At 47.8% G+C, this 27,097-nt stretch overlaps 1 protein-coding gene and 1 long non-coding RNA gene across 3 annotated transcripts in view; one reads left to right on the forward strand and one right to left on the reverse strand.

Annotated features, from left to right (window-relative positions):
- Positions 1–27,097, reverse strand: part of Ptprn2 (protein tyrosine phosphatase receptor type N2) — a 733,386-nt gene that overhangs the window by 114,044 nt on the left and 592,245 nt on the right. For both annotated transcript variants that reach the window (XM_085698049.2, XM_048437696.3), the window contains one exon: positions 563–775. In XM_085698049.2, coding sequence (XP_085554175.2) covers positions 563–775 — 213 coding nt within the window. The remainder of the gene's footprint in view (positions 1–562; positions 776–27,097) is intronic.
- Positions 10,979–15,682, forward strand: LOC125402772 (uncharacterized). Its single transcript, XR_007232742.3, has 3 exons — positions 10,979–11,748; positions 14,451–14,527; positions 15,239–15,682. It is a non-coding gene; the product is annotated as an uncharacterized LOC125402772 (long non-coding RNA).

Below are 27,097 nucleotides of genomic sequence, written 5' to 3' on the forward strand. Positions count from 1 at the left end.
AGGCTTCTGGTCTATCTCCAGGCATGCTGGTTGCCTGGCTTGCTACACACAGCTGCCACTGCTGACTCATGAAGACGCATGCACTTTACTTTCCATTTATCAGCATTAGGTTTCACTTTGACCAAGTAATAGCAGAGGGAGGCAACAGATCAGGTCAAAAGATCCCTTCTTATAAGACCCCAAGGAAGTCGATGATTTAAGAGCCATCTTCAAACATCTACATAACCAATTTATCTTGAAACTGAGGCGTGCTTCATTAATAGTGGCCAAATTAAGATAACAGATAATGCATAATTCATATATTGTACTTTTCCCACATTTCTAATTAGCAACCTACTTTCACAGCTAACACAAGACTATCCAAGAACAGTGTAAGATTAATACAGAGCCATAAAATTGTGCTTGCAAGGTATTTATCTGAATGCTAATGAGAAGTTTCAAATTGTCATCATAAAAGAACCCAAACTATGAATTAATGAAAGAGTGAAAAGAATGGGGGAGACTCAGCCTCCAAGTCAAGTTTGGTAAATCCAATAGAATGCTTTGAAAAGTTTATTTTTACCTGGTAGGCTTCAGTGGCATCTGCACTGGGATCACCCCCTAGTCCGGACAACTTCTCCTTCAGTTTGTAGTGGGAGTTGTGTCGGAGGCAATAGGCAAGGCTGGAAGCCAGGAGAACCACCACGATGCAAGCAATGGAGAGGAAGGTGAGCACAATGAACTTGGTAGAGTCTTCCTGCTCTTCCTGATGGGGCAGGAGCTTGAGCTTGCCTTTCTGGAGGAGGAGGAGGAGGAGGAGGACAGGTTAGTGCTCAAGGGACTCCGACCCCTGTAGGTCATCCCCTCCTTGTACAGCTCCAAACTTAGTGCGGCACCGACACAATGGGAAGAAGGTTTGCACGGGAGCACACGTGGAAGGAAATTCCAACCCCTTGGCACCTCCAAACCATATTGTTGTCAAGCAGAAGGCAAAAGCTACCCGAATGGTGCTAGTTTTCAAACATAATAATTAAGTATTTGGTACCCAATTTGCTGCTTTAAGTTAAAGAAAGTGCACATCCTTTCCAAATCAGACACAGAATATATCTGCAGCATGTAGCACAGCACATGTTTGCCAGCAGGTGGGTAAAGTGTTAACAGAATTAAATACTCCCCAGGCCCAATACAGTGCATGGCCTGACTTAAGCAGGCTCTTGCTCCCAGCGACATTCTGTGGGCTAGTCCAACCAGTTCTAGTCAATCTTTAGAGGGATCTGTAGACACAGACTCCCAACTCCTGGTACCTGCATATTGTCCCTTAAAAGGGGACAAGGTCTTTTGAGAACAGGCGATTGGGAAGTTCACTTCTCATTTGGGGGGAATAGGTGAGAAAATCCTTTCGTGCATGTCACTCAATTCCAGGGCAGATAGCCAGACAGCGCCCCCCTCATTAGCTTCATTAGGAGGTGTATTAGCAACAATTAAACACGCCACAGGAAAATGGAAGGGCCGCAGGCAAATCGCCCAAAACTCTCGGCCAGCAACCCCCACAATTACTCGGGAAATGAATGGACGAGCACGCCCCTGCCTCCGTCCTGGTTGCTACAAGAGGAGAACAATTAGCAAACTCCTTTCTGCCACCTAATTTCGCGTGGTAACAAAATGGATTTTTCCCCATGAATGCCTGGCCAGCCTATTCATTATCTCTCGTCTATTAGTAATTTTCTGCTCCGCTTTCAGCCTCCCAACTCTTCGTTTCCTCCAGCCTCTGAGTGTACACAGTGTCTCTTATGTCAGGCCGGGCCCATTTTTATCTTGTAATCATAAAGGCCACCAAAGCAATTATCGCCGGTCTTGACTGGAAAAGCTGGTCATTAATTAGCCTGCTTTTGCCTTCAGTGCTCGGATTAGTGGGAGCTGGGACCGAGTTAATGGAAATGCGGGTTAAATGAGAAAAGACACCGGGATTTCCTGCCTAGATGTGCGACTTGGTTCTGCTTGGCTCTGGACCTGGAGGTTCCTGGGCCGCCATAAGGGATGAAAGGGAGAGTGCTCCAAGGCCTAGCAGAGGGGACCTTGGGATGGGGAACAGGAGACCTGAAGCAGGGACCCGGGACCCTGAGGCCTGAGTGGCGGGAAGCAGAAGCTGCTGCCGGCCAGGAGCTCACAGGGAGAAGGAAGGCCACAGGATTCTTGCTCCTCTTCTTCTGGCTTCCTCCCATGTCCCCGCCCCCTTGAACTCCCACCCAGTCCACATAGAGGCTTCTAGAAAGAAATGAGAGTCGCCTGCCCCTCTCCCCAAGTTAGTGGAGTCTAAGTCCTCTTCCCAGTTTCTAAGCCACGCTTCTTTGCCCAGCGCAGGCAGAAGCCCAAACCACATAAATAACCCTTTTGGCCAGGGTCAAGGAGCCCCCATGAGGTTCTCCTTCTCACATAACAAGCAGAGGATTGCAGTATGCACGAGAGCAAAACCTTCCCTTAAGCTCCCAGCCAGTGTGCCCTGGCACCAGTTAGGAATGAGGTGGTTACTCCCCAGGTTTCCGTGTGGCCACAGGCAGGCCTGCACTGGAGATGGTCATGCTAGTCCCATCAGTGACTGCTTTCCTTCCCTTGCCTGTGTCCTCTTCTCAGCAGATCACAACAAAGGCAGTGCCTGGATGACTGTGCCAAGTGCACCTTGCCATGCCCCTGAGCTGTTGGAGGGGGTCCCGAAGCCAAGGTCCAGTCTAGGCTTAGGCTTTGGGTGGACCTGAGCACTATGTGGCACTGGAACTAGGACCTCCCTAATCTTCTGAGTTCAGGTACCCGATAGCACTAAGTCACCAGCCATGTAGGGCCTTGCTCTATGGAAGATCATCAGTAAGCCTTGCTCTGAACCCGTGGTTCCATAGAGCTGGGAACCATCAGGGCTGGGGCACCAAGAGGCCTAAGAGCACACATACTGCCAGAACTGTCCACAGCAGTACCAGGTAGGAGGTACAGAAGATAGGCAGGAAGAGGCACGCGATGTTCCCACAAGTGAACTTGGCCCCAGCCATGGGGCAACCAGACCCAGTGAAAAGTGCAGGCCTATCCTGAGGGAGAGGAGGAGTCCCAGCGAAGAGGGCTTCCTCTTTCATTTTATCTTAAGCCAGTTGCTGCCTCAGCTCCTCCTGGCTGTCTCTCCCTTGGTGCACTGAGATTTACTCACAGTCCAAAGTGTCAAGGCAAGAGCAGAGACATCGTTTTCCTCCCTGGCCTCTGTGGGAGAGCTGAAGAAGAGAGGAGGTCCAACCCCAATTTCATGGGGGGGGTCCCCATCAGAATACACCAGTCTCCGTCCTCTCTTCTGTCCCCCCTCCCCTGCACCTCCCAACCCTGCCCCTGAGAGTGACTGGTGCCCAGAGTTAGTGACAGCTGTACTCCTGCCCCCACATCCCCATCCCCAGGCCACTATAGAGGAGACTCCCCACACTAGCAGAGAGCCTGTTAGGGAGGGAGTCTTGGAGGTGCCCAGATCTGAAGCTGTGGGCCTTAGGGCCTGAATGGGGAAGCACCCTGGAAAGTATGCAGGGTGCAGCCTGAAGGGAAGAGACCTCAGATAGAGAGAGCAAAGCAGATGTGGACCAAGGAACCCCCTTTTGAGTCAATGTATGTCTAGGTTTCAATAGTGAGGTCCAGGTTTCAACAGACTGCTGGTTTCTCAAATGTGGAAAATATCTCTTAGGGGCTGTCTTCCTCATCGCAGCTCCGAATGCCCAGCCTGGAAGGTTGACATGGACTTGGACAGGACTCCTAACTGTGGGTCAGGCCTTCAGGTCCTGGAGGAAATGAAAATTCCTAGAAATCCTTGTTTTAAACGTCAGCTGACCACCCCTTTCTAGGCATTGTGACTGAGTTAACATAACTTAATATTTCCTTTCTTTTTGTGGAGCTTAAAAAAAACCACTTAAAAATGCTTGCTAACTAGGAGCTTCAAGAGGAAGACACGAACCTCCTGGGAGCTCAGCCATGAGGATGCGTCTGCCCCTGTGCTGCCCAGGTGCAGCTGGGACAGCTCCGGTCCCTCTCACGTGGCTCCCCAAGGATGAGCAGCCTCTCCTGGGCCACAGGCTGCTTTCCTGGGCTTCCCAGAAGACAGCCTCGACTGATGAGAGTCATCTTATCAGTCTTGACTTAAAATTGAAAGAAAATGATGTTTAAATATTTATAACTTTGACATTTACAGTCAGATGTCTTTTAAAAGCGGAACACCTTCTGCACAGTGGAAGCTCTATCTGAAAGTTCGGAGCAGTGCTGAGGCGGGTGGTGGAGACATGCATTCTCAGAAGCAGGCTCTGTATTCTATTACAAAGGTGCTGGGGAAATCTGTGCATCTCGGATGCAGGAGGCATGCGTACCAGCACTCCACTTTCAAGTTCTCAGCAGCAGGAATAGGACAGACTTAAAAAAACAACCCAGGAATACTGAAGTCCAGGCTGTATCTGCTCAGAGGCAGCTCGAGCGAACTGCAACCTCGGCCATGTCTTGCTGGCATCGCCACTTGCAACTCCTCAAATGGAGAGCATCCATTACTGCAAACGCTGTAAAGCCATGCCAGTATGGGAGCCGAAGTCGGTTTATGAAGCTGCTCTACAGACCATGCCCTGGTCGAGGTCAGCATTCCCACCTCTGAAAAGTGCATGGGGCATTCAGCAACGTGACATCCACAACAAACCCCCTCATAACTGACAAATGTGTGGTAAGCGGAGGGATTCGAGGGTCTATGCCTAGAGTCAGCTGTGAGACCTAAACCACACCAATACAGAACTTGATAATGAACACGGGACCAAGACAAAATGTCACAAGGCTGTGTGACATAACCACTTACAAGAGCCTGTCCAACTCTCTGATTTGCAGTTTAAAATCTGTTTACTCTGAAAAAAATTTACAGGCATAAACATTCAGTTTTGCTAATACTAAATTTCTATTGTTGACTTACTTATTGGTACCTTTCTAAGGATTTTGGTTAGCAGGTACTCCAGCCTGTATTAGCACACACACACACACACACACACACACACACACACACACAGACTTGGTTTGCAAAGGCCTTTACTAACGATGAGATGAAGGGCAATCCCCATCCTCTCTTTGGGGGACCCAGGTTATTCTAACTGCCAAACCTTTCCCACTGTGAAACAGGAATTAGCCTCAGAGACTGTTAGAGTTACTTACTGTAACAACTTTGTCTTTAGCTGGTGAGGTGACCATCTTAAAGAATTGTTTGGAAATCTTTTCCTAAATTTACTAAGATATATTTATTAAAAATATAGTTGCTATCACTTTAAGACTGATCACAGTTTTCAGTGAAGCATTTTCCAAGCCAGGACAAGTGACCAAACTTAAACATGGGGAGGGGAGAAGGTGTCTTGAAATATTTTAAAAGTATTTTTTAAAGCTGTTAACTGAACTATTTTTAATTTGGAATTTGCCACAGAATTCTAATAAATGAGAGAAGTCGGGCGGAAATAATCATGTATTAATTCTCTGCATTACAAAATCTTTTCAGAAGCTATTATCAGAGCAAGAGGCACTGCGGCCTGAATTCGGGGTGGGAGACAGCCTTTGTGCAGCTGAGAGCTATTGTTCCCTCTGCAGATGAAATTGTACTTGCAAATCTGCCATTCAAACAGGAAAAAAAAGAGGCTTATATGGGCAAAAGAATCTCCAAGAAATAATTACTCTTAAACATAAACTTTAATGAAAATAAGTTATGCACTACTTTAAAAATAGACTGTTGAATTTTTCAGGCACATAAGTGAGTATACAAAAGATAATAGCTTATTTGCTATCCTGAAGTACTCCTAAAATAGCTGTTCTAGAAAAATGCTCTGTTTTAAGATAAGGGAAGACTCATGATATTGATGTTGAAAGGGAGGAGAGACAGTCCTGTGAACTCCTTTTTAGCATTGCTTGTTAACCACAAATCGTCCAGGGTGGAAGAACCAGCCAGCTAGCCAGCAGAGAACAAGCCAAAATGAATCTGTCCAAAGAGGAAACCTGCCTCTCACATTTTTCCAATTCACTAGCTATGTTTTCATTACACCAGAACTCAAACTAGACTGGCACCCTCAGCGCGCTCACAGGCCGGTGTTTTCGCCCGCTTGGTGCCTGAGGCCTGGCGTGGTCCACATGCAAGCCCTCACCGACAGGAATTTTCTAGGGTAATGTCCTGATATTGAGGGGGGACATTTGACCTTACTGTTCAGTCCCATCCCGTATTTGCCCGCACTCCAAGACTGGATTGTCTTTCTTTTCTTTTCTTTTCTTTTCTTTTCTTTTCTTTTCTTTTCTTTTCTTTTCTTTTCTTTTCTTTTCTTTTCTTTTCTTTTCTTTTCTTTTCTTTTATCTTCTTTTGCTCTCCGCGAGCCAGAACGGCCTTGGCTGAGGACTTGCCTAGCGGGTAAGGTCCCAGTTTTGGAGAAGAGTCCGGCTTGGGTCTAAGGAAGCTGATGGCGGCAGTCACCAGCTCCCTCCCCCAAACCGGGAATCTGACCCACACTGGCCTCAGCTTTCTCACCCCATTTCCCGGTCCCTTCCCCCTCTCCCTAATTCCCAAGATCCCTGCAGAGGTCCTGGAGATCAGACCACTGCGCACGACACAAAAGGTCGAGGGTTCCTTGGAGCTTCGGGTATTCACAACCCCAAGAGGGTCCTAGTAGGAACAATGCACCGGCCCAGCCTCCCGGGCCACAAAGCGCGCACTGGCCGGCCTAGAGCGAAGGAGTAACACGTCTCCAACAACGCACGTACCCACCCAAGAATACCCAGAGCTTAACAGCACCACCACCGCACATCTCGGCTTGCAGTACCCACCCTGGCACGGTGCTCTTGGAAACCGAGTTAGGCATACATATAGGCTGGGGGCAGGTGGGCATTTTCTCCTGTGTGGGTGGAAAGAGTTTCCACCCCCTTTCTCTCTGCTTCCTCATATTTGCTTGATCCCTAAAATCTGAAAACCACTCGGACTCCTAAGCCCTTTACTCCATACTGGCAAGGCTCTTGGTTTCCTGAAGGGACACACGGTGCTGGCCACCTAAGGGGCGCGAGGTCTGCTGACTTCCCTGGACCACTGAAGACTGCTGCTGAGGAGCGCAGTGGGACAGAACCCGGGTGGGTAAAGGCTCAGTGAGGCTCGCCGGTTGAACTGCAGCGCACAGCTTAGGTGTACCATGTACAGGGCCCTGATGATCTCGATACTGATCCCTTTTCTTTCAAGCAGTCCATCCTGGAGCGTAGCGGGCTCAGTGCAACGAAGATGCAAGAGAACCTTGGCTTTAAAAGTCAATGTTGCTGATCTAGGGTCTACTCAGATATCTAGGGACGCAGAACAGGCGGGTTTTCGGAGTCAAACCGGTAGTTAGAAATGAAGGAAATAAGCCCTTGTTCAAACAGCTCTGAGTCAGAAGTTTCTCTGGCGAGTACGCGACCGCCTCACCTGGTGGGGTGGAGGGTGTCTGATAGACGGGAGGTAGGAGAACACGCAGGTTCCCTTTTGGGGAGGGGAGGTGGAAATTCGAGGCTGGAGGCGGGGGTCAGAGGACTCTGCTCTCTCCTGGGCCGCCCCACCTGCCTCCCTAATGCTCCGCCCCAGGGCCCTCTTGGTCCTCTTAACTCGCTACCAGCTGGGATGCCTGGATGGCACAGATGCACTCTCCGGAACCCCAGGGAGGAGAGCAAAGAGATGCCCAAAACGCGGCCAAAAGAAAACTACCCCCCCCACACACACACACAAGCGCGCAGGTCTCGTCTATGCTAGCTGCTCACCGACTTCATCCATCTTCCCTTTCCTCACCATACCCATCTTCATCTCTGTTCCAGAACCACCTCTCATCATTGAGGCCGTTTTCTCCAAGTTCTGAATAGCCCAGAGGGCCGTCCTTGTGACAAGCTGAAAGGAGTACTGGAGGGGAGAAGTCCTTTTTTTCCCCCTCGGGGAAGTCTCCTGGGGGTGCAGGCCCAGGACATCTGTCTCTCCCTTTTAGTTTGTGCGCCCAGAAAGAACTGCCACGGTTGGCTTTCAGCCTCAGACCCACCTGGAAATTATTTCAAAACGCAGGTCTTTCTGGTTGGCCAAACCATTGACAGGTGTTCTACAGCAAGTCAGTTATCCCCTGAACTCGGCAAGACACCCAGGTTGTTCATCTAGGTCCCTCAAACCGTAAAAGGTTCTGCTCCGCGCCCTGTCACCACCGCGCTTGGTGATGCCCTGAGGGTATTCACTCTTGACCTCTTTCGTACCGCCCGACTCCTCTCTCCTCTGCCAGGGCCCACCCGACCGCCCCACTCAGTGCCCACGACAGGACTGACAGTTTCTGGTTACCTGCAGCTAGGCGGACGCTGGGTGCCCAAGAGAGCAAGAAGAGGTGGGGTTGTGCGCTCCATCAAGCGGCTTCGGGGCACAGCTGCCGCGGCCACTGACAACAGTACCGCCATCATCACAACCAACCGCTTCCCTGCACTGGAGGCACTGACGAGCCGGGTCATCCTGCTTCTGACCACAAACTTCTCAGGCAGCGGGTGGAGACAAAGGTGCCGCGCGTCCCAGCAGCGGCGGCGCGGTGGCTCCGGCTCCAAACCCGCCGGTGCAGTTCTGCCAGGCCTCTCAGCACCACCGAGCGTGCTCCGCCCCAGCCCGGCCCCCTGCCTAGGTGCACTGGGTCCCGACGCTGCGTGGGCGGGTGCAGGGCCCAGCTCGGGACGGTCCCCGCAGGGCGGCCGGCCGCGCGCGCAGCTCCAACCAGCGCGGCCGCCGCGCCCCGCCTTATATCCGGCCCGGCGCGCACCCGGCCGGTGGCGGCGGCGGCGCGGCTCGCGGCCCAGCCACCGGTTGCTATAGCGATGTCGTCCCCCCCCCCACATGTTGCTGACAGCAATTGGCTAAGGGGCCGTGGCTCTCCATACACCCTCATCCACCCGAGACTATGAATGGACATAAGCTTTGTCAGTCATTTGTAAGGCGTTGGAGCCAGATTCTTCTCTAGTTCTTTCTTTTAGTCTTTTCTTCCATTCCTAAGTTGCACTTCATTCTGGATAAGTTCAGAGTAGCGCTAGGGAGGAGTGAGGCCTAGCTAAAAAGGCCACCTCTCATGGCCTTACTGTGACCTTTGCTTATATAGCTGGGGGAGTGCAGCGTAGAAACCCTTCAAGAGAAAAACAAATTACCGTAAACTCGCAAACTGAGCCTTTTCTCCCCTTTCCAAACAGAAGCATATTAATTATTTAAGGGACACCCCATACACTGCACACAAGCCCCAGTTTCTAAGACCCAGCTGCTCATAGGAAGCAATCTGTTGCATGCATGCAGGTACTAATGAGGCTTTGCCACCATTCGGTCCGGGCCAACTGCGGGGCCTCTGCATTGAGCAGTAACAAAAACAAAACCGAAAAACAACCTAGCAATTTTGCCTGCATCCCTAAGCTCTTGTCCTCACCCTAGACGACCAACCTGAGGTGGGGGGCGGGAGGTATGGCACAGAACTACCTTTCCTGTCCCCAATTACTTGACCCCGAGTGCAGACCTGAGGCAGGAGTGAGCTGGTACCAGCCAAGAGGTCTCAAGAGCCCTCCCCCGGGTTTGGACTCCACTACAGCATAACCCCCGGGGATCTTCCTTCCCACACTCTTATCTCCTCAACCTTCACTCTATCTAGCAGTGCGGCCACAGGTTGGGCACCCTGGTGCGCACCCCTCCACAGAGCGGCCAGGAGCCGGGGAGCTGAAACCCAACATCTGTGCGTACAATGCTCTCTTCAAGGCCCACAGCTGCAGAACAAGAGGAAGAAAGGAAAGTGTGGGGGAGCAGATCCTGTCATACGCAGATGACAGACTGCGGAGGGCTCTTTAGTTCCTCTTTTTCTCGAAACCCCGACGGCCCCCCCCATTCCCTCTTCTGCCGCCTTCCCATTGTTCCCTGCACTTGGGACAGCTGGAGACGACGGCCAGCACAACCCAACACCCCCCCACCCCCATCCCTCCGCACACCCGAAGGCCGCAGAGCCTTCTCATGGACCACTGGACAAATCCACTGCAGGCCAAGAGGGAAACAACGAGAGCTCCCCGTCTTTTTTAGCAACCGGGCGAAGCCCCAGGTCTGCCTGGTGCAAAAGGAGGGCGCTCCCGCTGCCAGAGGGCTGGGCTCCCCAAAAGAGGGCCCATGCTATGGCGCAACTGTTTCTATTGGTGCTGCTTCCAAAGGATGGCTTCCTCTGGTTGCAGCGTAAAGTCTTTTGTTAGTTCTAATTTGCAGGGACCCTAGAGACCTGGGGTGGCTTTGTAACCTGCCCCAAACCTGTGGGTGTGAGTAGGTTGCAAAAGGCAGCTGGTGACTTCATGGGGAAGATGAGTTTGGAGGGTGGCAAAGAAGAGAAACCGATCTTCTCCCAAGAGCGACTCCTCCTATGATACAGTAGGCGGGGAGGAGTCACTCACTTGGGCTATGGAGTGCACCTATGACAGAGGATAGACCCTGCAGACAGCCCTCAAAACTGGCTCTCCACCGGGTTCTCTGTAGAGAAGTGGTTCCCCTCAGCTGTTCCCCAGAAGGCCCAGGGCTCCAGTGCTTTGAGGCCAGTTGGCTACAGGCCTGTCATGGCAAAGACCAGGATGGAGGCGGTGGTGGTTCTTCTCAAACCCTGCTATTATCCTTAGGGCTCAGTCCACTGGAGTACCTGGTGCCTTGAGTACCCAGAAGTCTCCCAAACAAGCCCTGGTTCAGCATAGAGCTGAGAAGGCGGAAAGAAGGGAAAGAGGGTCCGGCGTACTGGAGCTCTGGCATGGGGAGTAGGGAGAAGACAAGACGGGAACATAGAATGGGAGCGAGGCCCGGGGGAGGGGACCTGCCGCCCTCAGCCTCTCAGGCAACCAGGCCTCTCCATAGCAACGGCCCGCCTGTTCGCACTCCTCCTCTTCCTCTCCTCCTCCTCCCCTCCCCCCCTCCTCCTCCTTCTCCTCCTCCTTTTCTTCTTCCCCCTCCCTCTCTCCTCTCTTTCTCCTTTCTTCCCTCTCTTTCTCCCTCCCCCCAACAGGACTTGGGAAATGGATCACAGAATACTGGGACTGGGAACACAGGCTTCCTCTCGGTGATGAGATCAGCCTCCCAGGTGTCTTGTGTACCCTTAGGAATGGAGATCCATCACTCAACAACAGTTCGAGGACGCTCCAGGTCCCAAGCTCACCTTTTGAGATGCTAAGGTACCTGGCATTCCTACTGCAGTCACAGAGTCTTACGGACCGGGAGGCGCAGCAGGGAATACAGGGGCCTGGCTGCCCAGGGCGAGGTGCCCGCACTAGGCGCCCCCCCCCCCGAGATCTGGGCGGGGCAGCGGTATCCTGGGGAGCGCCGGCTGGGGGTAGGAACGCTCACAGCCTCCGGGAGTTCGCGGCCCAGTGTGCTCCAGCCCCAGAGCCAGCGCGGCGAACTCAGTGAGAAGCGGAGCATTGAGAAGATCCTAAAGACCACAAGGTGCTTGGCACATACCAAGACGCGGCTCAGCGCCATCCTACTGTTACATTCCACTTGCTTTTCTCGCCTTCCGTGGTCCGGAGCCACAGGCAGGTGTGGGATACAGTACCTCTGCTCCAAGTGGCTTGAAACCCCTCGTGGCTAATTCGGACGAACCAACGGCGGCTAGAGAGGGCCAGGGCCCAGGGCATCTGCAAGCCAGAAAAGGGCGCACTGCACACCGCCCCCACGAGCCGGCAGGCAGCCAGTTTGATTTTCTATAAGCATCAAGAGACTGAAAATCCGTAAGTAGAGGCATTTGTTTTACTTTAGTTTTTCAGTGTCCCAAAGGGTTCCTGCCATGTCTGAGCACCATGCTTCGGATTTAATCGGAATCCAATGACCGATCTGCCTTTCCCCATGCTTTGAGAAAGAGATGCAATAAGTTGCATTTTGGTCATCTTTTCGATAGTGAAATGGGCTTAAAGCCACCGCGCAGTTGTTTCTATCTAGAAAAGTTTATTTTCTCACCGGTGACCCTTAGTGCTTCTCACGCCTATGGCTGTTGTTGCCTCGGGGTAGCAGAGTAGGTGGGCCTTGAAGAGGGGAGCCCCAGACCCACATTCTGACTGCAGAGACACGGAGCAGGTCCAGTCTGAAAGCCAGACAAACTTGCTGTCCATGCTGTAACGGACAGAGTTTGTACTTCACGTGCCAACTCTTTTTGTCTAGAAACTGATAAACCAACCCAGAAGGTCATTGTTTTTCCCCTTCTTTTAAAATTCTTATTTTCAGGGCAGGGAAAGTTCATTATAAAAGTTTCTCAACAACGATAATTCAGCAATCCTCAAAAAGGATAGTGATTTTTTTTTCTAAATCACAAAAGCTTAGATCGTATTTCATAATACACTTCCCTATACATGATTTCAGTAACATTTCTAGAAAAATTTAAACACAAAATATGCATGAGACATATTGCTTGGACTCTTTTATAGATGGCAAACGGGTATATTATTTATATAGAAGTTAGGAATGGTTGGCTGATTGACTTGTTGGAGTCTGCTAAGTCTTCACTAAAGCACATTTTACGTTTGTCATGTGGGAAGCTAACTTGCTATGATAAGAATCTCATTTTCAATTTAGGGACCAGAGTAGCCTTGAAGAGCACTCAGCTCAGTGATTACAGCCACTCTCCAGCACACAGACTTATTAAAGAATATGTAGTTTAAAGCAAATAGACAAAGGCTGCTATGGGAGGCACACTTGTGGCAAGATAAAACACAATCTCGGGAAGTTTAAATGGTGTGGTAAGAGTAGACAAGGATTTTAAAAGTGCTTGATTTTGGGACACTAAACCAACTTTTTAAAAAGCAAGCACTAACTTATAAATATAGCTCACATGTAGCATTTAATATACCTTTGATTTAGGAATCCATTTATAAAATGATTTTAAATTATTAATTGAAAGTGGAAGCAGAGTTTTAATGATGATGATTATTATTTTGGTAGCACTTTTCTCACAGCCATGAAAGAGATACTTTTGACAAGCAGAATGTCTGGCTGGGTCAGCTTGCCAGAAGCCATGGCGCCCTGCATCCTCTGAACTCAGCCTGGGAACCTCCACCTTCCCCGGTCCTCCCAGGAGTTTTTGTTTTCACTTTTCAAAGATCATCTCTGGGAGACCAGCAAATCAGCCCCTGGTGCCTCAAGGGCCAGCCACCCAGGCTTGCAGACTGCTAACAAGCTTCACCCCACAAGCACAGTCAGGTCAAGAGCAGGTGTCTCCTGGGGGTCGGGGGCAGAGGGCTGCCTTGTTATTTGAGGAGCTGTTAGGTGTGGTCTCAAGGCACTGACCTCACTTTAAAATTGGGAGAAACTGAGACATCCTAAAACTATTCACTCAAATATTTTACTTGAATTAAGGGAAAAATAAATACTTCTTTACTCTACACACACGCACACACACACATACACACACGCACACACACACACACGCACAAAGGAAATCATTTTTGGTGGGATGAGGAGAGGGAATTGCCAGCACAGCTTTTCTTATTAGTTCTAGCATTAGCTCATCTTCTCATTGGTCTAATGTTTTGTAATTGGGAAAAATAGGCACTGCACTATGGAATATGGTGACTTAGCATAAAAATGAAGAAGTGCTGGCTGGACAGATGACTCAGTGGGTAAAAGAGTTTGCTGCAGAACGTGGTCCTCTGCAGTGTGGCAGGCACACACTCATTTCCCCAGCAAGTGAGTATAAAAATTACCTAAATAAAAAGTGTGTTTCAGCCAGAAATTTATGGTTGATAAATTGGTTAGCAAATATGTGGTGATTTTGTAGACTTTTCTTTCCAGAAACTTTGAAATTATAATTCAAAGGACACGACAAGCCCCAGGCCTCTGTTATTGCTGTTAGTAGTTTTCCTCGTTAAAAACAGTGTTCTAAAGGACATGTGCTCCTGGGGCAGTCATTTGCAAACAGAATGCTATCCCTGGAGGCCCCTCTGGGTCTATTCTCAGTCTCCAGAAAGCCTACAAGATGAATGACTACTTCCGTCATTGGGAAGATGTAGCTATTTATTATTTGCACATAATACTATAAGTGCAAATCTAATGGCTGGTATTTAGGATAGTATGTCTATTGTGTGCTCATGAGTAGATTTTTAGTTCTCACAAATTTGGGCTAAAATTCCTTTGACTGAACCTTTGTAAGAACAGGGACAGAGATCTAACTTTTTTGAAAGTGGCTACATAATATCATTGTGCCCCAGGACATGCAAACAAGCCGCTTCTGTGGGGCATCTCAGGGCATCTCCATTTCCCATTAAACTCTCCTTCGGGTGAGGACCACAGTCCATTATCATCGCTTGGAAACAGGCCCTTCCTCAGATTGCTTTGGAATTGGAAGTAGAACAATTGAGGTAAATGTTTCACAGTTATGTAATTCTGCAATGCACTGTTCATATATTCTTTAAGAGAAATGAGTGTGTGTATTTTAACGTAGGGAAATAGGCTCCAGTTGACGGTATGCATGGCCACAGTCCAGCAAGCTCACCTTCCTGTCCTGGTATGATATTGCAGGTAAGTTTACAAATATTTAGATCGAATGATAATAAAAATTGGTTGTGGTGGTGACACCCGGGTGCTTCTCTGACAAAATGAAAAAGTTTCAGGCTTAGCTGTTACTTCGAAATATTTAGTGAAAGTAATTTCAAAACTCCATAAAAATCCACAAAGTTGCTTGATATAATAGTGAACTGAATACCATCTTTAAACTCCATCACCTTTCCTTTATGGACACGACATGATTTGGTGGTGTTTCAGGAGGTGTGGTTCACATTCACACAGGGCTCTGGGGACATTTTCACAGCTGTCCTCTATGATCTGTAGCAAGTTATACCCCTATTCAACATTGCTCAGTTCTTCTGAAATTCCCATTTAGATTTACCTTCAGAAATCTGATTTAATATTTTAAAACTATTTTTCACTTCTGACTGCCCCAAATTCTATGGCCTAATCACCTGTTTCTCTGTCCCTATCTCCAGTGACTTTTGACTATTTAAAAGATAGAGCTTTTAAGAAAGATTGTTTCTTATCATTATTTTAATAAGCCTTTTCAGAAGGTTCATGCTGAGTAGGCATGCCTAACGCCATTAGGAAGTGACTCGCTCTTCTGTGTGTCAGCTGTGGAAAAAGACCCTCAGCTGCTGTCCAAGCATGGTCACAGTTCTCCTTTGTCTTCTCCGTGACCAACAGTGGCACCCAGTTGACCTTACTTCTCATCCCTTTTAGGATGGAGGTGTCAGTCCAGGCGGTCCAGATCCATCCCCACTGCTCTCCACCAAGTGGTCTCCTCAGTCCATCTGACTAGTTCATGTCTCTCAATAAGGCCTCCACTATCTCTTCTTCATACCTAGCAGGTTAGCTCTTTTCATCTAAGCAACTAGGTAACATAGTAGAGACCTGGACCAACCACATCAACTGCTCTTTGCAGAGGAGCACGTGGTAGCTGGAAACAGGACTCCACCTGCAACCATTCTCTCTTCCCCTAGGCTCTGGCCAATGGGACTGCGGCCTGCAGCGGTCTTTCACTGACTTTATTAAAATTATAAAGACCTGTCGTCATTTCACACACATATGTCTATGGTTTCACTTTCTGTGTTTTGTTAGCTACGATAAGTTGTAGACCATAAATATCAAATGGAAATTCCAGAAATAAAAATACATGCCATCCTACCCTGTACTGTCCTCCTTATGGTTCAGCCCTCTGTCCAGTGTATCCAAGCTGTATATACTACACTCCAGCAGCCACTTAGCTGTTTCAGGTAATGCCTAGGATTGCATTCAAACCTTATTTTCTTTAATAACAGCCCAAAGCACAACGCTGGCAATTTAGACATGTCAAAGAAAAGCTATAAGATGCTTCTTTCAAGTGAAAAGCTGCAAAAAGTTCTTAATTTAATAAGGAAGAAAATATGGTATATTGTGGTTGCCAAGACCTACAGTATAGTACAGTATGCTATGCACCAGGGTTCTGCACTGTCCCCGGCTGAGGCATCCACTGAGGACACTGGAAGATGTCATCAGTAGATAAGGGAGCTGTGGTATGTAGACTATCTCACCCTCACACACACACAATATGCCCACACCAAGCCATACTCGAGGCACCTCACACATTCACATGCTCACACACGAGTACAATATGCTCACACTAATACATACAAACCACTCAACACACACATAGCTTACACATGTGCTTATACAGCATGTATACCACCTCACATGCACACCACCTTATATAGCTCACACACATGCTCACATTAATTTCCATACAACCACCTCACTTGCTACATACATGCACACATACTTTACAAAATAGTGGTACTAATCCCCTGCCTCACATACATGCACATGCAGCTCACATGCACGCAACAACCTATATGCATACTAACTCATATACATGCTCATGCAGCTCATATGCATGTTCACACTTCACATACATGCACATAACTGACACATCATATTAACTCATCCACTCTCTCACACATGTATTCTCCCACTGTTCACATACATACACAGTACCTCACATGCCTGTTTATACAGCTCACAGATGCATGCATAACATAATACATACATATATATTAACAATAACACATGTGCTGACCACCTCACATATATGTACACATTTATCTGCTTTTCATATACACTCATGCAGTTTACTCACAGTTTTACACAGTAACACTCATATATGTTCTTCAGCCATCCCATGCACTGTTGAGGCTTTGCACATGTATAAATGAGTGGGTATTGACTTGTATCTCCTTAGCTGCTGTTCTATATTTCATTTTTATCTCTCCCAAGACCCATGTGATTTGTGCATTTCGATTCCAGTTTTATGGATAAAGAGACCAGACTGCTATGAAATAAATGAAAACTTACAAATGGATGAGTACTGGATCCTTGGTTAACACACACTCTCACCACACACATTTCCCAGGGAAGATCTTTGCTTTAACAATACTCTCCAGCCAGCACCAGGTGACTGGTGTGGAGCTCTGAGGAAGGCCATGGGCTCCTTGGCCTCCACTGGATCCTGCAAGTCTCTCCTCATTGTACAATAACAGCTGTTATTTGAGAAATAACTCAACAGTCACAGCTGTCAGTAAATAAAACAACTCTCTTCCTAATCTTCTGTGTGCTGTATTGTAGGCTGTTATGAATGAGGCTTCTCTGATGCTCACATTGACCAAAAGCATCAGCTATCTGTCTTCCCATAGCCTCATGGCCATGGCTCCATGTTTCTGTGTGTGGTTCTGGAGCACACAGTGCAGATTTTGTCCTGTGTTGTGGTGTAGGCTTTATGTGAGAAAGTTCTAGTTCTGGGATTGGCCACATAGTTACAAGGAATGATGGCTTTGCCAGAAGATGACAGCATGTTAAAAAGGTGCTGTGGAGTGTGCCTTTTGTAGCAGAAAGACCTCATGGTGCACGCATGTGGTCTGCAGGTCCTGCGCTGTTCATTTTGTCCATCTGGCAAGTGAATGGCTGGCCCAATGTTGGTGAGATATCAAGGTTGCTGTTCCCGCCCAGTTGTTAGCATGTGCAGGATAATAACACTTGCTGGGGAAAATAGGCCCTCAGTCAGCCCAATATTTCAACATTGTTTTGATTCTCAATTATCTATGGTTTTGATTTTTGTTGAATTAATTCCACCACAAACACAAACAGAAACTCGTGGGGGTACTACCCAGTATCCACACTGAGCAGTGATAGCACTGCTGAAACCGAATTGCCTCTCCATCTCTTGGTCCAGGAGACCAAGAGGATAGAGTGTCTAGGAATCTTGGGGCATCTGTCAGGCCTCAGCTGCCAATATGACCATTTTCAAGTTGTTGCCATTTTGAGACATGTTGCTCTCAAGAGAAAGCTGAAGACAGAACTTGTGGGAAACCATACAAGCTTTTTTTTTTTTTTGTGACAGAGTCTTGCCATGTGCCTCAAGCTGGTCTTCAGCCTCCCAACAGACATGCACTACTATACTCTTCATAGAAACCATAATAAGTTAAAGTATAGTGAAAGAAAAGGGTCATAACCACATTATGAAAAGTAGAGAAGGATGCATTAGGAAGTGTTACTAAGGCTAGCCTGTGGCAAAGCCATCAGAACTTGATTGTTGATCCTGAAATTTTACTGTGTGGCAGCCAATCCTCAACTCCTGGGGCTGGAGTTTGGTAAGTATGATAGAAATCACTTTCAAGATGAGATGAGAAGAGCCTTGCTGTCTCTCCAGCTGTGAGTAAAGCCAGCTGCCAGGTATGAACTGTTGGAGAAAGGCTCATGGAACCACGCCCGGGGTCTACAACTTTGCCAGTTGAGGTCACTGGTGTCATGGATTTGAGAGAGATCCTGCACCCAGTGAGCTCTGAGATGATGCTGACAGCTAGAAGCCATCACGGTGTCTCCAGATCCATGGCCCACTGCGGCTGTTAGATAAGAAGCACGGCTTTAGGTACTTGATTTTAGAAAAAACTTGTTACCCAGCAAAGCATGACCAGCAGAGCTAGGGGTGAACGTAAACAAGCTGTTGTATGGGAACCACTTCAGCACCCTCCAGAGAAGGTCCTCATGCCAGTTAATGAAAACCCCGTGCAATGGAGAGGGAGTCCTGTGCAGGGTAATCCTACAGAATTGCTATGCCCACTCAAACCAGGGCTCCCCAGCAGGACATGTAAGGTTCTCTGCTTACATGTCATGCCTCTGCCCAATAGCACCCACCCCGACCCCCATTCAGGTGGCGGCTTTCTGTAGGCCTTGTCTTCTTTCTTTTCTTTTAAAAAATATTATTATTATTATTATTATTATTATTATTATTATTGCTGTTGTGTTGTTGTTGGTGTGTGTGTGTGTGTCTGTGAAAATGAATGCCAGGTGAGGGCACCAGATGCCCTGGAGCTGGAGATACACATGATTATGAACTCCCAGATATGCATTTGGGCACCATATATGGGTCCTCTGGAAGAACAAGTGCTCCTAACACCAAGTCATCTCTCCAGCCCCACAAATGACGTTTCTTGAGAACAAAAGATTTTCTGAGACAGGGTCTCGTGTATTACAGGATGGTCTCAAACTTACTAAGCAGCGAGGATGACCTTGAACTTTTGATCTGCAGTTCTGGAACTGCAGGTGTTTGCCTTTACCCTTGAATCATGTGATTCTGAGGGTCAAACCCAGGGTTTCACACATGCTAGGCATATGCTCCTCCAACTGCCTCACAAATGAACTTTTTAAAAAGATTATTGCTACATTCTGTGTGCATGTGTGTGCGCGCACATGCACATGTACACACGTGTATATGTGTGCAAAAGCCACACTCTGTGTTCCTTGATGGTCTTACCACCCATTCACCCTCTTGATTTCACTTTTTTCTCATTCCTTGCTTTCCCCTGAAGATTGTCGCCACTAGACCATGCCCCCATCCACCCAATGGTACACACTGCTTTCTGTAGTGACTCACCTTAATTCCCTTCTTCTGGGTCCTTTGTCTACTGAATTGCAGCCCTTCCTAACCTTCTGCATGGCCTCTATGGTTGGCCGTAGTGTTGGAGGGTGAGCGTCTAGCTATTCCACAGCCCCTAAAGACACAGTAGATGGAGACAGAAAGAAGCAGCTGCCTGCGCTGTGAGCCAAGAGGATATTAACTACCTCTGCATTCTCGTCTGAAATTGCCATCACTGGACATGCCTTGTGCATGCTCAAACTTTTGTAAAACCACATAAAGCATCCTCATAAGCAGTTCTAGGCCTGTACACATGTTTGTTTAAAGCAATTTACTGTTGCAAATTGAAGCTTCATCTATGCCGGTGACACATGATTGACAATTCTCTCTGTGGGACTTTGAGTTCATAAACTAAAAAACATAACATCCTTACCTACAGGTGTATGATTTCCTTATCCTTTATACGGACAGAGGATGGGTCATAGTCACAATTTAATAACAACCCAAGCAGGGCTCAATAAGCGTCACCATGAGGAGCTGGAAATGTTCTTCTGTTTATTTCTCTGCTAGAGCCTGGCGAGCAGACAGGGTTTAGAAGGAGAGTGATTGCCACCTGAGAACCGACACTCGTCCAGCAGGATGTGGCAAGAAGCCTCCTGGGGCTCTGTGCTAAGATCTGGCTACCACACAGCCAAAGAGGAGGCTTCTCTCTTATGAGAGGGTACCTGGGGGTCACTGATGGGGGGCACATATCACAAATGACAAAGGCACCCAGTTCTGCACAGAAATTTCTAATACATTGTCTGAAATGAGCCACCTAATTTTATTTCTAAGAAAATTACCAAGATGAGTTTGACCTCTGAGAATCCTTTCAAGCCCTCTTCTCCACAAGTAACCAATAGCACACCTCTCAATGGATGAGAAGTTGAAGAGGGATTAGGAAATCATCTTCAGTGTCCGTTTATAACCGGATTACTTGGAGATTGTAAGGACAAAGGGACACAAGACCAGGGCCTCTGTCCTCTCCAAGTGGGCATTCCTGGCAAGCTCCTTGATGCCTGAAAGACACCTCTACACCTTGAGCTGTCTTTCTCCACATGCTCTGTAGGAAGGACTCCACAGCTCTGCAGACAAAGTCTAGAATTGATATACTTGGTTCAGGGCTAAAATGTTCCTGGTTTCTTGGGTGCCTGTCCTGAGTTTCAGGGGGTCCAGAAGTTCTGGAGGACAGCAGTGTCCCTAATTGTCTGGAAAACACACTTACAAAGTTTCATATCCTGGGGAGCTAAACTCCTGGGATAGACCATGAAAACAAGGGAGGAAAAGTCAGCTCAGCATAAATAACAAAGAAGTCTGGCAGGCTTAGGAAAGGACTGAGCTTTAAAAAGAAGTAGAGTCCAAAATGGGAGCTCGCATTGTAGTTTACCAAATTTAGACTTCAGTGAGGAACACACTGGATGCTAGAGAATTTGTGCACAGGGCGGTGCCAGAGAGGAGCGGTGCAGAGTGGGATGCCAAAGAGGGTGTGTTCACTCTGTAGGCACCAAAAGGGGCAAGTACAAAAGAGAGCATCGCCAACTGGGGATGCCAGAGAGTATGGTGCTATGTCTCAGCCATCCTGAGGCACCATGGAAGCTACTGGCCCACCACAGCATCTAGCTGTCTGACTTGGCAAATTGGCCTGAGTCAAGGGAGCTAAGAGATGGACTACCCACACACAGCAGTACCAACCTGTACCCTAACTTTGTAGAGCTCCTGCCTGCATAGTAACTCCTATAAAACACAGGAAGTGTCAGGGCATGATTAAGGGCAACACGCTCCACTCTACACAAACCTGCCACAGGACACCCAGAAGACACCGTGCTCCAGAGAGCAGAGGGCCAGTGTCCAGCATCATGGGGGTGGAGTGCTCCAACACCAGCTGAAAACCCTGTCTCAGAGCACAGAGGGAACGGGAGGAAAGTAGGGTGCTGCTTGGAGCCTGCCTTCCTGGTGGAACAAGCAGGCTAGCCCAGCATGCTGAGTACTCCAGAGGGAGATGCATGCCTTGAGTCTCCTGCTGAGAAACTTCAGTGATATGCTGATGGCCACCAGCGGCCACTGGAATGATGGTGACCATTCAGGGTACCCCTGCATTACCCTTAAGAGAATACACCCCTTCAACAATGGCTGGTTGTTCTCTTAGCAACCCTTACTTAGCCCTGAGCTTCACTAGGGGAGACAAGGGTTTGACATCAGGTGAGGTGGCAGCTGGCAGGGTGACAGCAGGTGCAGGCTGAGTGCTGGTTTCATTATGGGGCATCAGCCTAGTCATGTCACCCTAAGGTCGTCATCACAGCCTGGCATGGGTCCATGGGCTCCGCGTTCAGTCCCAAGAAGGCTTGAACTTGGCTCCTGGGTAAGAAGTGAGTATTCTCTCTTACACTCCCCACGGTTTATCTACCCAGGGAGAAGGCTATTCTCGAATCCTCCACAGGGCCATAACCTTGCTCAGAAGGGGTCCCTTTGTGCAGACAGATAACTGTATTTCAAGCCAGTCAGGTTCTCAATGAGCCCTACTCATTGCGCAGTTATAGCACGGGCTACTCCCTATTGGTGAACACAAGCTTGGTGGGACACTAACTAGAGGCTCATGTTCTGCTCACTGTAGCACCTGATACTATGTCTGCAAGAGTGAAGTGCAGATGCTCACCTCCACAAAGGCTATGGGGTCCTGCCAGCAGAGGGACATTAATTGCTCCCACCACAGTGTGACTTTGAGATGTTAGCTTCCCTCTAAACAACCATGTTCCCATGCTGATGAGCCACCCAGCCCCTAGGCTGTCTTCCCCAAAAAACCACATTGCATCTCTAGGAGGGAAATGTTTTGTCCTTGATTTTTCTGTGGGTGGCCTTGCCATGGTGACGTCTCTTTTTTTAACCTGCTATAAATTCCTTTTGTAATCTCTCCTAAGCCATCATGTGTATGCTGGGGGGCTACTGAGAATAAATAAATCTGCAGTAAGTGTGAGATTTGGGGAAGATGATAAAATCAGAATAATTTGAATGAACTTGGCAAATGAATTTGCAGCTCTTGAACTATCCTCTAATTTGACAAACAATGGCTTAGAGAAGGACAGGCTATTTTTAAAGTAATTCATTTTCTCTGTTTTCACGTCACCTCAGTCAAGGGCTTAGTTAGGAAGGCATCTGCAAACTAGACAGCCCTGGCCATGGGTGGGGCAGGCAGCCCAGTCCAGGCAGAAAGCTGGGTGATTGCTCTAGCTTCATTGGGTGCATAGGAAAATCACCTGCTTCTTCCCATGACCCCTTCTTCTGATTTTGTATACGTCCCCAGCAAGATATCATGCTCCCAGAAACACAAATATTCTGGTCATTTTGGTCCCCCTCCAGGTGTGCCAATTGGTCACTGTGGTATGTACAGCTCTCTGGAATCATCAGACCCCCAAGTCTACATTAGTGGCTAAGCAGCTTCTCCCTTTTGCTACACATAGCTGGGACACCAGAGTCCCTGCTGGGAGCCAAATTATTCAGTTTCTAGTGACCCCAATCCAAACTGCTACCACAGTTTCAGAATCTGTGCAGTTGCCACTCTCGGGACCTCCTGGAAACATAGGACATACTCACACATACATGCCTTGTCTCCTGCTTTTGCAACATGCCTCTGGCTGACCCCTGACTTGCTTAGCTTTGCAAAAGAACTTTAACTCCAGGCTGATTTTGATGATCCTGCCTCATGAAAGCTGAACACACTTTGAGTCCCTTTAATATTCATGCGAGGTGCCACGTACTGTGCAGCCCAGGTAGCCACAGACCCTCCTAGCCCTTTCTTGCCCCACTGCTAGTTGTCTGCAAAGTTAGCAGGGTATCCAAGCCTGGCTTCCTGTGGCTTGTCTCCACCTCTAACTTCTAGCTCCGCTAAGGATGAGAGTGACAGTGAAGAACTTCCCTGGAGGGCCTTGGAAGCCCCTCTGTTACCCTGAGCACAGGAAAAATTCTCCCTCTGCATGCATCCCGAGTACCAACCACCTCTGTCTTCCACCCTCCGCTCTCCTCAGTGCTGGAGGTGCACATCTTCGCTAGCTCTGGTCCTGGCAGAGCAGTCCTTCCTCTTCAGTGTGTGCCATCTTTGTCTCCATTGTCTGCTCTGAATTTGCGAGCTTCACCAACGAGGTGGTGAGGATACCATACGACAACCAAAGGATGTGTGGAAGTGAGAGCTCCTCCCGGATGAGGGGCCAGGCTCTTGGAAGGCCTGCCACAGAGGACAGGCGGAGACACTTGGAGGAGTGAGAAGACGCTCTGCTCTTCCATGGAATCTTTAAAGATTCCTTTAGTTAGAGGAAGCCATTTCTACAAAAGGTAGCATGATATAAAATGCCTGGGACTCTATAAGAAGGCAGCATGGGAATACACACAGGTCTCTGTTATGACTCATGAGACAGTGATGCAGAGACTGGAGAGGTCGGAAGAGGCAGGAATGGTCCTTGGCCGGTCTGGTTCCACTTACATTCTGTTTCAGACTTCACACTCCTAGAGATGAAACTGTCCTGTGTCTGTAGGTTTTTGAGTTGGGGGAACTTTGTTATAGCTTCTGTAGGGGTCTCACACAATTAAGAGGGACCTGGTCTCTAGGATAAGTCTACCTGCTGAGTAATTTGGAGAGGCAAATATTTGAAGTCAGCTGAAATTCCAGTGAGAGATAAATCCTTAAACTGAACAGTGTTGAAATTCCTGAATGAAAATTAGCCATTTAGTTATCTAGTATTTAAACCTTATTGTATGACTTTTATAAAGCTCCCCTGGTTTGAAAAGTTCACAGAAAAAAGTATAAGAAAAGAGGAAAAGACCTTGCAAAGTTTAGGGACTATCACGTTGACTGTTTTTGCACAACCTTGACTCAGTTTTGTCCAATAAAGTCAGTGAAGGACAGCAATGCACCCTGGAAAGGTAATTTTCCCTTACCTGCCTTTTAAGCTGATGAGCATTTCTCAGAAAGGGCTCTGTTTGAAGGGATGTTAGCCACCTCCATGCCGAGGATGGCTGCCCAGAAGAAGCTACCATCAGAGGGCTGTGGTGTCATTGGATAGAAAAAGGGACACAGAGACAGAAATGCAACCCCAAGTCTCAGCGCTGGCTCTGCTGCTGCCCTCTGCTGCCCTCTATCTCCTAGCCGAATGGACAAGGTTTGAGTGCGGCCATCTCCCCTCTTCCCCCACCCCTATGCAACAATCTCTAGTAAATAGGGTCCTGAGGCAACTGAGAGCGTCACTGAGTTTGCCCAGCTAGTCCCTCTCACAACTGTAAGTTGTTAACTACAGGAGTGTGGTTGGACATTACAGGTCAAATATTCACAGTTCTCCTCAAGGGTATATAGTGATCCTGGGCTTTGCTGACCACAGGACTTCCTTAGGAAACTGAAGAAGCCAGATTTAGAGTCTCTGTATCCTTTCTTCCTTCTCTTTAGTACCTGCTCCAGGTAGATGCCATGCCTAGAGGCAGGGTGAAGAAGGAGAAAGACTTGAGCATCCCTCTTGGGCTGCTAGATCATACCAGTTACCTGGGACTACTAAATACCATGGTTTCTCTGTCACTCCTGACAGATTCAAAAATGCTCTCCCATAGTAACAGGAAAGCTCCCAGACTAGAATCCACACCCTGTAGTTACAGACTGACTTTTGCAACCCATAGTAACAGACTGACCTCTGCACCCCACAGAAAGACTGACCTTTGCAATCCATAGTAACAGACTGACCACTGCATCCCATAGTAACAGACTGACCTCTGCATCCCATAGCAACAGACTGACCACTGCATCCCATAGTAACAGACTGACCTCTGCATCCCATAGTGACACAATGACCTCTGCACCTCATAGTAACATCAGACAAGCTCCCTGACTAACCTCTGTACCCCATGAGTACTGGAGGTTGTTTGCCTATAGAGAATGCAAGTCTTGGGTGGGGGGTTCTCAGCTTGCCTGCCCCACCATTGATGTGGCCCAAGTCCCTTTTTTCCTGACATGTCCCCAACTGTCTCTATGTATCCCTGCTTGTACCCAACCTGAGGGTGCCCCATGGAGCACTGTAGGCCCCACATGGGAGTATTATGAGGTGTGGACCTCCCATCCCAACCTGCCTGGGTGCTCTCTTCTTGCTTCCTGGCAACTGTTTTCATCCAGCCTTCTCTTCTTTCAGGGTTCACTAAGTCATGCCCACTGACGGGCACCTTTCCTAGCCCAAACTAGCATTGGCTGAGCCTTCTGTTTTTTTCTTTTCTTTTTTAAAAATTGTTTTTTATTGAGTTATATATTTTTCTCTGCTCCCCTCCTACCTTCTACCCTCTACCTCCCCTTCTACCCTCTCCCATGGTCCCCATGCTCCCAATTTACTCAGGAGATCTTGTCTTTTTCTACTTCCCATGTAGATCAGATCCATGTATGTCTCTCTTAGGGTCCTCTTTGCTGTTTAGGTTCTCTGGGATTGCAAGTTATAAGTCTGGTGTTTCTTTTCTTTTTGTCTAAAAGTCACTTATGAGTGAATATATAAGATATTTGCTTTTCTGGGAATGGGTTACCTCACCTCAATATGATGTTTTCTAGATCCATCTATTTGTCTGCAAATTTCAAGGTGTCATTTTTTTCTGCTGTGTAGTACTCCACTGTGTAAATGTACCACATTTTCCCTATCCATTCTTCGGTCGAGGGGCATTTAGGTTGTTTCCAGGTTCTGGCTATGACAAACAATGCTGCTATGAACATGGTTGAGCACATGTCCTTGTGGGATGATTGAGCATCCTTTGGGTATATACCTAAAAGTGGTATTGCTGGGTCTTGAGGTAGGTTGTTTCCTAGTTTTCTGAGAAATCGCCATACTGATATGGCTAAGCTTTTTGATACACACATTGCTACCAGCCCATGGAAGTCCTCTGTCATGATGAATATTAAGTTAGGTTTTCACACTTAGAGACCCATTGCAAAGTACCTGATAGGCAGCAAGTAACCATGGCAATGTGACAACTCACCTCTACCCAGTCAAAATGACCCCCACTTAAAACCTTATGCTCTTTTTTTGCTTGTTTGGTTTTGTTGTTGTTGTTGTTGTTGTTGTTTTTGGGGTTTTTTGTGTGATTTTTTTTGTGGGTTTTTTTTTTTTGAGACAGAGTTTCTTTGTATACTCCGAACTGTCCTGGAACTTGCTCTGTAGACTAGGTAGACCTTGAACTCACAGAGATCCACCTGCCTCTGCTTTCTGAGTGCTGGGATTAAAGGTGTGTGTCACCACTTAACCCGACAAAACTCGTAATTTTGGCTGAACATTTAGGGTGGGAATTCCCAAACCAATGTTTAATGTATTAAGAGTTTGGAAGGCTGAAATAAGAAACATGTTGACTAACGAGGCTCTCTGACAAACAGTAGCCGGACGCTTCTCATTTTCATAAACAAAGCTTGGCAGTTCAAGCATGACTTTTTGAATTGAAAGGGTGAGGATATCAATGGCAGATCAGTACAGCACCTTTTGTTTATGAGACGGGAGGTAGTACCTACTTAAAGTTCCATTTCCATTTTAATGTGTATTTAGTCTCCAAACTCAGCATGATATATTATTGTTGAGTTTACTCTTCATGGAACACTTTTTCTTACATAATTAATCTAT

The sequence above is a fragment of the Myodes glareolus genome, chromosome 11 (assembly GCF_982192425.1).
Source record: "Myodes glareolus chromosome 11, mMyoGla1.1, whole genome shotgun sequence".
Lineage (NCBI taxonomy): Eukaryota > Metazoa > Chordata > Mammalia > Rodentia > Cricetidae > Myodes > Myodes glareolus.